At 37.8% G+C, this 12169-nt stretch overlaps 1 protein-coding gene across 2 annotated transcripts in view; it reads right to left on the bottom strand.

Moving 5' to 3' along the window:
- MAP3K20 (mitogen-activated protein kinase kinase kinase 20) overlaps positions 1 to 12169 on the bottom strand; it is a 134869-nt gene that overhangs the window by 74777 nt on the left and 47923 nt on the right. Inside the window, exons 3-5 of one of the 2 annotated variants that reach the window (XM_058190445.1) lie at positions 9949 to 10036; positions 6249 to 6350; positions 1220 to 1285 (exon numbers count right to left, since the gene is read on the bottom strand). In XM_058190445.1, coding sequence (XP_058046428.1) covers positions 1220 to 1285; positions 6249 to 6350; positions 9949 to 10036 — 256 coding nt within the window. Of the gene's footprint in view, positions 1 to 1219; positions 1286 to 4743; positions 4872 to 6248; positions 6351 to 9948; positions 10037 to 12169 lie in introns of those variants that run through there. The other variant, XM_058190437.1, reaches the window with a different exon arrangement.

The raw sequence follows: 12169 nt of genomic DNA on the forward strand, positions 1-12169 counted from the left end.
TATGCAACAAAGAATATCAGAGACATTTGTAAAATTTCCCAATCTTCTGAAACCAAAGAAATAAAAAAAAAAAACACCAAAGGACGTTCGCTTATCAGTTAGAATGGAGGCATATAAATGTAATAAATAAATAAATATGAAAATAAAGGGTTTGGGCAAAACTGAAATTTATGCAATAGTTATTTTTAGCACATTTAGCCAGTATAAAGATGATACGATATGGTGTGTGGGTGTGGGTGTGTATACACACACACAAATATACATACATACGTGATATGCTGATATATGATATGATTTCCTGATTTCTCAGTAGAAGTATATTTGGTGTATACTAACAAAAATATTATTTCTCCAGGCAATAATTTTGAATTTCTTTTTTTTTATTTTATTAAATTAAAAATAATTGAATTTTAATACTGCTTTAAAACATTTTAAATGTTTCCTGAAAATGGAACTAAAATGTGCCAATGGCTAAGGAACAGTGCATCCTACTTAGATTAAGCTGGCAGGTCACACATGACTCTGAAAAGAGAAGAAACATTCCAAACTGTATTCTAGACTCTACCTACCACCACCATATCAAACAGACACTGAAATTCTTCCACTACTTAAGTTATTTTTTGATTCTATACACTTCTAAATTTGGGCCAATTTCTTTCACTATTAAACATTTTAGATGTTTAATACTATTAAACATTTTAGATATTTAATAGTAAAAAAAATACTTTAAAAAGTAAAACTAACAGAAAATATTTCAAAATTCTTTTTTATTTTTCTAATAGGGAAAGGGAAATGAAGAAAGATATCATTTTTACCAGAGCTTTCTAATCCTATCTCTAATCGCAAGGTTATAAGAGGAATAGCTGAACTTAATTAGAAGTAATCAAGCAATTGGAATATCATCCTGCACACAAAACCTCACATGAATAGGAGATTTTAATTTTTTTAAAAAAATGAGAATGTCGAAAAGAAAATATCATATTCAACTCTCAATCAGCAATGTTCAACGCATACTCATTTGATACAGCAGCTACTGTAATGCCATGCCTTGGTATTTTAGGCAGGATATGTTCTTTAAAGTCCTGCGCAGCACTTTTATAATTCCATATTACACCTATCATAGTGGCTTGTGCACTGAATTCTGCTCTTTTCAGAACCAACCCTAAAACGTTATATTTGCAGGAAAAATAAACAAAACTGTAAATTTATGCTGAATTACCATTCCGGGACTTTAGATCTCTATGGATTACTTTGACTGGAGCCTCCATATGCAAATAATGCATTCCTAAAAGTAGGAAAATGAAAAAAAAAGTTTATAAAATTATTTTGCTACATTGGGACCAGCAAACATTAGTTGACATCTGTGGGTATAAGTATAGGCTTATTCAATACTGTTTTGTCAATGACCAGGCTGCTGAAGTGCTCAAGTGTGATTCTCACTGCATATATCACCAGGTTGACTTCCCACTGTGTGGTGCAGTTTCTGTATCTGAATGTACATTATTAGTAATGTTAAGCTTCCTAGGCATATCGTGATGTGTGTGAGGGTTGGGGGGAGAGAAAGAACGGAGTTTTCAATGAGCTGGTGGCCAGCATACATCCTCACACAATGACTATTGTGCCTGAACCATGAGATGAGCGGCAAATAAATTTGATAACCAAACAGATAAATAAATACATATTCCTCTATACTGAGAACAATCTGCCCTTGAGAAATATTTTTCTGCCTTCTAGAATGAGCACCCCAAGAGATATGATTGTCTCCCCCTCTGGTGGCATTCTGGAGGATCTTAAGGACCTGGCCAGTCTCCCAGGCTTTAACTAGGGCAATCGGAACCACTTGTAAGGTGCATGCATGTTACTGTTGGCTGCAATTACCATCCTGGTCATTTTTTAATTGGAATTATATATTGTTATTTGTCTTTTTTCTGTTTACCACCCATAGCTGAACTGAGTTGGGCAGTGTCCAAGTCAAGTAAATCACCATCCTCATTACCATCATCATCTACACACGACAAAGTGTAACTAATTTATCATGTAAACTCAATGTAAACTACAAAAATTTGATCACTGGAAAAGTACTTTTTGTCCGCATGGAAAAAAAAAAAAAACCCACAGGTTTTAAACACACAGGCAAAACTTGACATAGGAAAAAATGATCATTTTTTTGAAATTGAGAGAAAGATCGTTAAAGTTATGTATCTGGAATTAAAACCTAATGACTAATCTGTATATAAATATAGAATACTTTAAATGAATTGTTATTCGTATTTCATATGTTTTGACTGGAAGTATGATCAAGCTTCTTGATATACAAGATGATAATAATAATAATAATAATAATAACAACAACAACAACAACAATAACAATAACAATAACAATAACAACAACAACAACAACGAGTTGGAAGAGATCTTGGAGGCCTTCTAGTCCAACCCCCTGCCCAGGCAGGAAACCCTGCACCATCTCAGATAGATGGTTATCCAACATTTTCTTTAAAATGTGTTGGGGCATTTACAACTTCTGCAGGCAAGTTGTTCCACTTATTAATTGTTCTAACTGTCAGGAAATTTCTCCTTAGTTCTAAGTTGCCTCTTTCCTTGATCAGTTTCCACCCATTGCTTCTTGTTCTACCCTCAGGTGCTGTGATATGTACGTTGTTTATCAGTATAAACAGTATAAACAGACACATTTCTTGTGTCTGTAGTGGGATCAAAACATTCACTTGCCTTCTACATATGAAGCATTTCTTAAGATATATATGCATAATTGAAATACTCCACTAACATCAAAAGCTTCTATAAATTGAGTCCTTTGGATTCAAGAGTCCAAGTAATGTTTTAAATTTCCACAAACTCATAAAAAATAAATAATGTCTACTTGAAATGCATTCTCACCAATATGGATACAAATTATTTTTACTTAAAAACGCCAATATCAATATATACTTTTTTGCATTCACAAAATTTCTACACTAGACTGTGTGCATACTCAGGTTTCTTTGTGGTTTCTCTGTACTGACATGCATATTCCTGGAATGGTAATAAACACACCTAGAAAGCATGATAGTGAGGAAGGCTGTTTTTTAAGATATCACTGAACACAAGAATGCCATGACTAGGGAAAATCATACAGATACATACATACAAATATGGATTAAAAAGGCAGCTTCAGGGGAATAGCAACTAGAGAAATATGTGAGGAAGGGGAGAAAACCTAATTTCCTTTGCATGACATCATCCCTATCTAAATGCTAAGCAACTTCTTTGCAATCAGTATCAAAATATCAGGAAATCCTTTTCCACTTCCACCGGGATGCCTTATGCACGGTCACTCATGCTCTTGTCACTTCCCGTTTGGATTATTGCAATGCTCTCTACATGGGGCTGCCCTTGAAGTGCACCCGGAGGCTGCAGTTAGTCCAGAATGCAGCTGTGCGGGTAGTAACGGGAGCCACTCGTTGCTCCCATGTAACACCACTCCTGCGCAGTTTGCACTGGCTTCCTGTGGTCTTCCGGGTGCGCTTCAAGATTTTGGTTACCACCTTTAAAGTGCTCCATGGCTTAGGACCCTGTTACCTTTTGCCTCCCACCGACCCGTACGCTCACACAGAGAGGGCCTTCTCAGGGTGCCGTCCGCCAAGCAATGTCGGTTGGTGGCCCCCAGAGGAAGGGCCTTCTCTGTTGGAGCTCCTACGCTTTGGAATGAACTTCCCCCTGGTTTACGTCAAGTGCCTGATCTTCGGACTTTTCGCCATGAGCTGAAAACGCACCTATTTATTCAAGCGGGACTGGATTAAAATTTTATTGGGGTTATTTATATTTTAAGATTTTAAATTGTTTTAAATTTTTCGGCCACATCATAATATGTTTCCTTTTAAATTTCTTTTAATTTGTATACAGTGTATTTTTACTTGGCTGTACACCGCCCTGAGTCCTTCGGGAGAAGGGGGGTATAAAAATCGAAATAAATAATAATAATAATAATAATAATAATAATAATAATAATAATAATAAACTTTCTATCTGCATAATTTTGATACTGATTTTTAAAACAACAGAGGAGATATGAAAATTCATGTTTGTTTGTTTATTTATTCTCTAAATAAGGCAATTGCTATTAAACAGGATAATCTTATATGTACAATTATAGGTATATTATTAGTTTATGAAATATACAGTCACCGGAATGTTCGTTCTGTTCTAAACAGAAATAACAATGTTCCTCTTACTTTAGTTGCCCCCTGCTCCTACTGCCTCCTATTCTCACAAAATAAAGTAATAAAGATGCCAAGTATTCCCAAATTCTCTCTAGTCTAAAGCTATATTCTTGAAGAAAGTTCATGGTGTCTAGGAGATTCTCAGTTATCCCAGTCATGGTTGTCCCAAAGGTGCTTTCTTTCAAAAGGCAACTGGACTTTCTTGCTTTGCTTGAAGACTTCTCATCCAAGAAGTTTCTTCGTGTTCGCTGAACTGAAGTGAAACATCTTCAAGCTAAACAAGAAATTCCAGTTGCCTTTTAAAAGAAAGCACTTTTGGAAAGCTCATGGTAACTATTTAGTAAGTCAAATTGGTTTTGGAAGATTTCATAGGACAGATAATTAAGGAACTATCTTTAGGCACTATGAGTAATTCAGATTAATAATTAAAAATAGATACGGACTGAATAGGAAATGGAACTAACACAGAGTTCTAATCCTTTATGAATTATTTACCCTTGCTCTGTCAGTGAATCTCACTTACCTTTAGCAATGTCCATTGCCCAGGTCATTATATGATCCATATCCATTTCTTCACTTCTGTTGCTATTAATATAGTCATACAATGACCCAGCAGAAGCATATTCTGTTACAAAAGAGCAAAAATACACTTAATTTGGCATATAAATGGATGCACAATAATTAGCCATCTTTGATTTAAAAAATTAGCAAATTTGATATTACCTACAATATTAAGTTGCAGTAACGATTTAGTCTGAACCAGCGGTCACCAACTGGTGGTCCGTGGACCACTGGTGGTCCGTGAGAAATTTTTGGTGGGCCCCAGAAAAATTTGCATTTTTTATATTGCACTAAATCAGGGGTCCTCAAATTACGGCCCCTGGGACAGATACGTCCAATGAATATTTGTGTTGCTGCAGAGAGTCTCCCCCTTTGGGGTCTTCTTGTGTAGGTCAGAGGGGGGCAGAAATTCCGACTTGGGGTCTGCTTTAGCCTCCTGGTATAGGGCTTTGGGTGATGGCTGGGGGGAAGTGCTGCTGGTGGTGAAGAGCCGGAGGGCCTTGTTCCAGTGGGACTGCATCATGGCCTGGAACTGGCTGACCATCTCAGCCGGCTGAGCCTCCAGGTGCCAATACCTGGCTTTGCACTCCCACAGGTCTTCCCTCTGTTTGGAAAGCCTATGCTCCCAGTCCTCAGTGAGGTGCTTCTGCTGAGCCTTCTTCTCGGTCAGATCCAATTTGAACTGAGCCAGCTATTTTACCAAGTCTTTCTCATGGTGGCTGCTTAGCTCTAGAAACTGCTTCCTGTTGGAAGCAGTTGCCCTAAAAAGGCCCGGCAGGGCAGGCGAGGAGTAGCAAGTAGAGGCCGGCAAGGCGCCCCTCGACGTGAGTGACATTGAGTTGGCCACGCCCACCCAGTCACATGACCACCTTGCTACGCCCACCCAGCCGGTCATTAGGCAGATCATATTAGTGGTCCATGGGATTTAACATTATGAATTTAGTGGTCCCTGAGGCCTGAAAGGTTGATGACCCCTGGTCTGAACAATGTATCATCCAAATAAAGTAATAAAGATGCTAAGTATTCCCAAATTCTCTCTAGTCTAAAGCTATATTCTTGAAGAAAGTTCATGGTGTCTAGGAGATTCTGTTATCCCGGTCATGGTTGTCCCAAAGGTGCTTTCTTTCAAAAGGCAACTGGACTTTCTTGCTTTGCTTGAAGACTTCTCATCCAAGAAGTTTCTTCGTGTTCGCTGAACTGAAGTGAAACATCTTCAAGCTAAACAAGAAATTCCAGTTGCCTTTTAAAAGAAAGCACTTTTGGAAAGCTCATGGTAACTATTTAGTAAGTCAAATTGGTTTTGGAAGATTTCATAGGACAGATAATTAAGGAACTATCTTTAGGCACTATGAGTAATTCAGATTAATAATTAAAAATAGATACGGACTGAATAGGAAATGGAACTAACACAGAGTTCTAATCCTTTATGAATTATTTACCCTTGCTCTGTCAGTGAATCTCACTTACCTTTAGCAATGTCCATTGCCCAGGTCATTATATGATCCATATCCATTTCTTCACTTCTGTTGCTATTAATATAGTCATACAATGACCCAGCAGAAGCATATTCTGTTACAAAAGAGCAAAAATACACTTAATTTGGCATATAAATGGATGCACAATAATTAGCCATCTTTGATTTAAAAAATTAGCAAATTTGATATTACCTACAATATTAAGTTGCAGTAACGATTTAGTCTGAACCAGCGGTCACCAACTGGTGGTCCGTGGACCACTGGTGGTCGTGAGAAATTTTAGTGGGCCCCAGAAAATTTGCATTTTTATATTGCACTAAATCAGGGGTCCTCAAATTACGGCCCTGGGACAGAATCGTCAATGAATATTTGTGTTGCTGCAGAGAGTCTCCCCCTTTGGGGTCTTCTTGTGTAGGTCAGAGGGGGGCAGAAATTCCGACTTGGGGTCTGCTTTAGCCTCCTGGTATGGGGCTTTGGGTGATGGCTGGGGGGAAGTGCTGCTGGTGGTGAAGAGCCGGAGGGCCTTGTTCCAGTGGGACTGCATCATGGCCTGGAACTGGCTGACCATCTCAGCCGGCTGAGCCTCCAGGTGCCAATACCTGGCTTTGCACTCCCACAGGTCTTCCCTCTGTTTGGAAAGCCTATGCTCCCAGTCCTCAGTGAGGTGCTTCTGCTGAGCCTTCTTCTCGGTCAGATCCAATTTGAACTGAGCCAGCTATTTTACCAAGTCTTTCTCATGGTGGCTGCTTAGCTCTAGAAACTGCTTCCTGTTGGAAGCAGTTGCCCTAAAAAGGCCCGGCAGGGCAGGCGAGGAGTAGCAAGTAGGGGCTGGCAAGGCGCTTGTGAGTGACATTGAGTTGGCCACGCCCACCCAGTCACATGACCACCTTGCTACGCCCACCCAGCCGGTCATTAGGCAGATCATATTAGTGGTCCATGGAATTTAACATTATGAATTTAGTGGTCCCTGAGGCCTGAAAGGTTGATGACCCCTGGTCTGAACAATGTATCATCCAAATACATTAACTTTAAGAAGGTACAATATGATTGATGAATGAAAGTTTGTGAGTATTGTTTTGGTCATTTTGTAGAAGGGATTTGCTACTGACAACTTCTGGATTGTTGTTGATTTCTTTCCAGTCTAACCTTAGAGAAAGTGACAGACTCAAAGTCATCCAGCTGGCTTCAGTGTCTAAAGGAAGTATAGAAACCTGGGTCTATCCACTTCTAGTCCAGCACCTTAACTATTACACCATGCTGGTTCTCAAATATTAGGCAAATTATTTTAATACAGAGATAATAAATATGAGAATAAAAAAATACAAAAAATTAATAAGATTTTTTTTATTCTGATGGGATTGACATGAAGAATTTGAAAATAATATATTTAAATAAACACATACATGAAATAACATTTAAATATATATTAAGTAAAAGTATCAATAGATATACCTCATTAAACAGCAAAAGAACTAGACAGCAAAAATTAAGAGACTGCATAATCTCTCCCTAACATTATGAAATGGATATACAGATGACTACACATATTTCTCATGGGTTACAAAATGCAAATAATCAGTCTCGACATTCTGGGGTCAGATTGTGTGTACCATGAAAATAATACCAATTCCATTAAATGTAAAGAAAGTCATAAATACATTTGATGAAACTAATCTAAATCATAATTATGCAGCCTATAGTTTTGCCCTGCACGTTATTAAAAGAAGGGTGGCATGAATCATTAATCATACACATAGACACTATTCTTGATAACTCTAGGAACAACAACCAGAGATTACATCATCCTCATCATCCTCATTTGCATGCATGTACCAATTTGGTCTAGTCTAGTGGTGAAGACACCGGGCTAGAAAATGAGAGACAGTGAGTTAAAGCACGAAAGCCAGCTGGGTGACTTTGGGCCAGGCCCAATCCACCTCACAGGGTTGCTGTTGTGGGGAAAATAGGAGGAGGAAGGAGTTATTTATACAAACAATAAAGGTGTTTATTTAAATTATTTTAAATAAATAATAAAAATAAAAACAATCTTTTTTTCCCCATAGGAGCAACAAACCTAAAAGTGTAGCGGGAGGGGGCGCGGAGGGGAGCTTTTAGTAGCACAAAATGATATTAGGAAAAATATCTTGCATTAACCTATATATTAGTTAAATCTATTACAACTAAAATGTATTGAAATGAACAAACACAAGACAAAAACTTTTCAGTGTGACAAAAGGATGGCAAGAAGCACATCCCTGAACATTAACCCAAAGTAACTACCGTTAATTTCATTTCATTTTATGAAAGTGTACTTTCATTTACACTTTATCCAAAACTCACCCATTTGGCCTAGGAGGGAGGTGGAGAACCTTAGCTAGAAGAAATTTGTATCTGCTTTAAATTTACTGACCTTAGCAAATCCTTCAGGTTATCAAATAAGAGGGAGTCCTTGGAAATACTATGTTTCTTCAAGCTAGACAGGCAGCCTTCTAGTCAATCTTGACTCTTGGCAACTGCCTTAGCAAAATTTTCAAAGTGGTTTGCCATAACTTTTTCCTCAGGTCTACAAGAGGCAAGGTCCCCCAGCTAACTTCATGCCAAAGGCAGGACTAGAACTCCCGCGCTCTCCTGGTTTCTAGCCTGGTGCCTTAGCCACTACACCAAACCGGCTGTTATGCTACCTAGCTCACTTGGAAATAGAAATGCTATTCTAGCATTTAGAATACAACAATAAGCACATTTAAATATGTGAAATATATTTATATTAATAGCTCAACACACAGAGAAACACAGGATCTAAAACAGAATCTTATATAGAATATATAGTATATGTTGCGTTGTGTCCAAGCAATACCAATCACTGGTACTTTCTAATCAGAGAAGACTAAAAGAATCAGGAATGGGAGGATACATGCCGGAAGAAGAAAAAGAAATATTTTTGCCTCCCATCAGCATTTCTGCTTAATCAAAAAGAGTTTCTAGCTGCTTCATAAAACTAAAGTAGATTGGGAGAGCTGTTTTTTAGTGGTTCCCACAGTGAGAAAAGTAAGCCTTTCCTGACAGGCTCAGGTCAATTTGTAAGTCTAGTCTGTTGACAGTAAGATTGAAGTATGTTTTCAGTTCATATAGCTTACTTGGCCATATATCTAATAGGCCTAGATTTTTGTAACATTGGCTCAAGATTTTTATAGAGACATACCACCACCACCCCGCATAAGAGGCGGGGTTATAGCAGATCTATTTTGGCTCTGTAAGTGTGCCTCACAGCCAATTGAAGACTAACCTGTAGGATTTGCCCCCAAGTTGTCTTTCTGTCGGTTGAATAGAATGGCAAAATTGCTGTTTCTTATATCACTCTTATTTTCTCCCATCTTGACAGAAGACTACATAGGCATATTGTTATCTGTCCATTTGCAAAAATGCCTGTAGCATTTAACCAAAGGAAATACCAACTCCTACAATGTGCCAGTTTTGATTTCACAGAAAACACTCCAGACCTTACAATTAAATAATATTTGCAGGAGTAAAGGAATTCTTTTTTTCCAAATTATATTAACATATCGTTCAACTTGAAAAGAAACGAATGTTATTTTTTAAAAAAACACAAGTATATAGCCATCTACTGAAAAAATCCAGTGCTTCAGAAATATCATCCCCTACATATCATAAAAGCAAGAAGATCTATAGTTTACCTGTAACTATGCCATAGTTTGGGGGTTCAATAACAGCACCATAAAACTGAATGATATTTCTGTGGCTCAACACGCTGAGTATTTCTGCCTGTTCGAAATGCAACAAAAACACCAGATGTGAATACAAAACAACATAATTCTATAATTAACACAAAACCTCTGAATCATTATCTGTATCAATAGTTGTGTTCAAGGTAGCTAGCAAGAACAGAAATTCAGAAATCACCATTAAACTTACAGATTATACAGACTAACATTTGTCTAATTAAAGCAATTAAAGTATCTTTAAAAACAAATATACGAAAAAAAGAGCTGATGGCTTAAAAACAAATGTTAAGACAGGGAAACAAATAACATCTAACAATTCATCAAAACTCACCTTGACAGACAAACCAGTTTAGAGCTTCCTTATCAAAACCCTGCTAAAATAAACATGTTTATATTGCTGACACTATGATAACTATTATTATTATTTGGAAAGTACACAACATTCCTTGGCACTTTGGAAAAGCAGCTACTAAAAAGTTGTTTCCAGTAGTGGTGGGATCACTATTGAAAGAGTAATTTGTGAAGCTCTCAAAGTTTGGGAAGATTCATATGGGACAATGAGATTTTTTTTTATATAGCCTAGTTTAAAATCCTATACAAGATTAAAGAAACACACTATATTAAGTTGTTTTAAAATGAAGGACATGTGCTCGCTCGAACTTTTCCTGTGGCATCCTGGATTATCTGAAGTTTCTGAACATACTTCCAAGACTAGCCAAGTATAAAATATTAATCCAAAATTGGAATGGAGACCTGGAAACCTGGGTGATAAATGTCCTGAACTAGATTCACTTCTATCTTTACCCACAGAAACCTGGGTTCTTCCTAAGGCATCACCATATATAATAAAGATAAAGATTTCCCCCAGTGGTGAAATGCATTTACCTTCATTACTGGTTCAAGAATGTGAGTGTGCACGCCTCTTCTGCACATGCACAGAGCCTTCTGCGCATGCGCAGAGGGTCAAAAATGGGACATAATGGCGTCCCAGTGGGTGGGTCGAGCCTCCCGCCGCTGGAGCTACCAGTTCGCGCAAGCCAGATAGATCCAGCTGGATTTCACCACTGGTTTCCCCATTCCAGCCGTGTCCAACTCTAGGGCACAGTGCTCATCTCTGTTTCTTGGTCAAGGGAGCCAGCATTGTTTGAAGACATTTTCCGTTGTCATGTGGCCAGCATGACTATATGCCAAAGGAGCATGAAATGCTGTTACCTTCCCACTGAAGTGCTACCTATTAATTTACTTGCATTTGCAATCTTTTGACCTGCTAGATGGGCAGGAACTGGGAGCTCACCCTGTCATGAGATGCTCAGGTCTCAAACCCAGACTGTCAGCTTACCAGCTGAAAAACTAAGCATCTTTTACCGCTGAACAGCAATCTAATAATAGCAGAACGGAATTCCCATATAAACCACAAATTTCCTAGAGGAATGCTAGGATATAAATCTAAAAAATAATTAGGTAATAAATAATGAAGACATGTAGATATATGATTAGATACAATATTTTCAAATGTGTTCCTAGTTAGCAATAAAATGTTGACAAGACAGCCAATTGAGGGAGATGGAGGCTTGCTCACAAAACAGCTTTTATGCTGAAGTACATTCAGGCAAAGAAATCACAGATAAATGCAATTATAAAAGCAATGCTTCTAACTTGTGATAATACTTTTTTTTTAGTTGTCACAACCATTGAAAATGAAGCTACAGCACACGGCAAGTTCACCAATCCATACTGTTTGCTTCCTTTTGTACCTGAAGACAATCAAGGTACAAGGTAGGAGCTTCTGTCTTCAATCTTTCAAAGGTATCTGTAAGAAGAGTCACCTTTGAGAAAGGATAGGAATGTCACAAATCAGTGGTTTTCTAATTTAGCAGTTCAAGAACAATTGCGCCCAAAATTTAAAAATTGTTAACATTAGAACTATCAGAGGTATAGGCTCCATTTTATCAATTAAACATCAAAGTTGAGGTTGGCCCAACCCTGTTGGTCTTCTGGAATCCCATCAAAACTTGATTTTGTCATCAAGGTCTATAGATCCCATGGAAGTGTAGAGTCCATTAAATGACTGGTATAATTTTGATTGCATTCTTCTGTCTTTTGTAATTATGGTTGAAGGAACAAAGGGAAAGAATGGATTCCTCATTCATCCCAGAACAGTTAACAGAAAGGC

Source organism: Ahaetulla prasina, chromosome 1 (genome assembly GCF_028640845.1).
Source record: "Ahaetulla prasina isolate Xishuangbanna chromosome 1, ASM2864084v1, whole genome shotgun sequence".
In the NCBI taxonomy this organism is placed as follows: domain Eukaryota; kingdom Metazoa; phylum Chordata; class Lepidosauria; order Squamata; family Colubridae; genus Ahaetulla; species Ahaetulla prasina.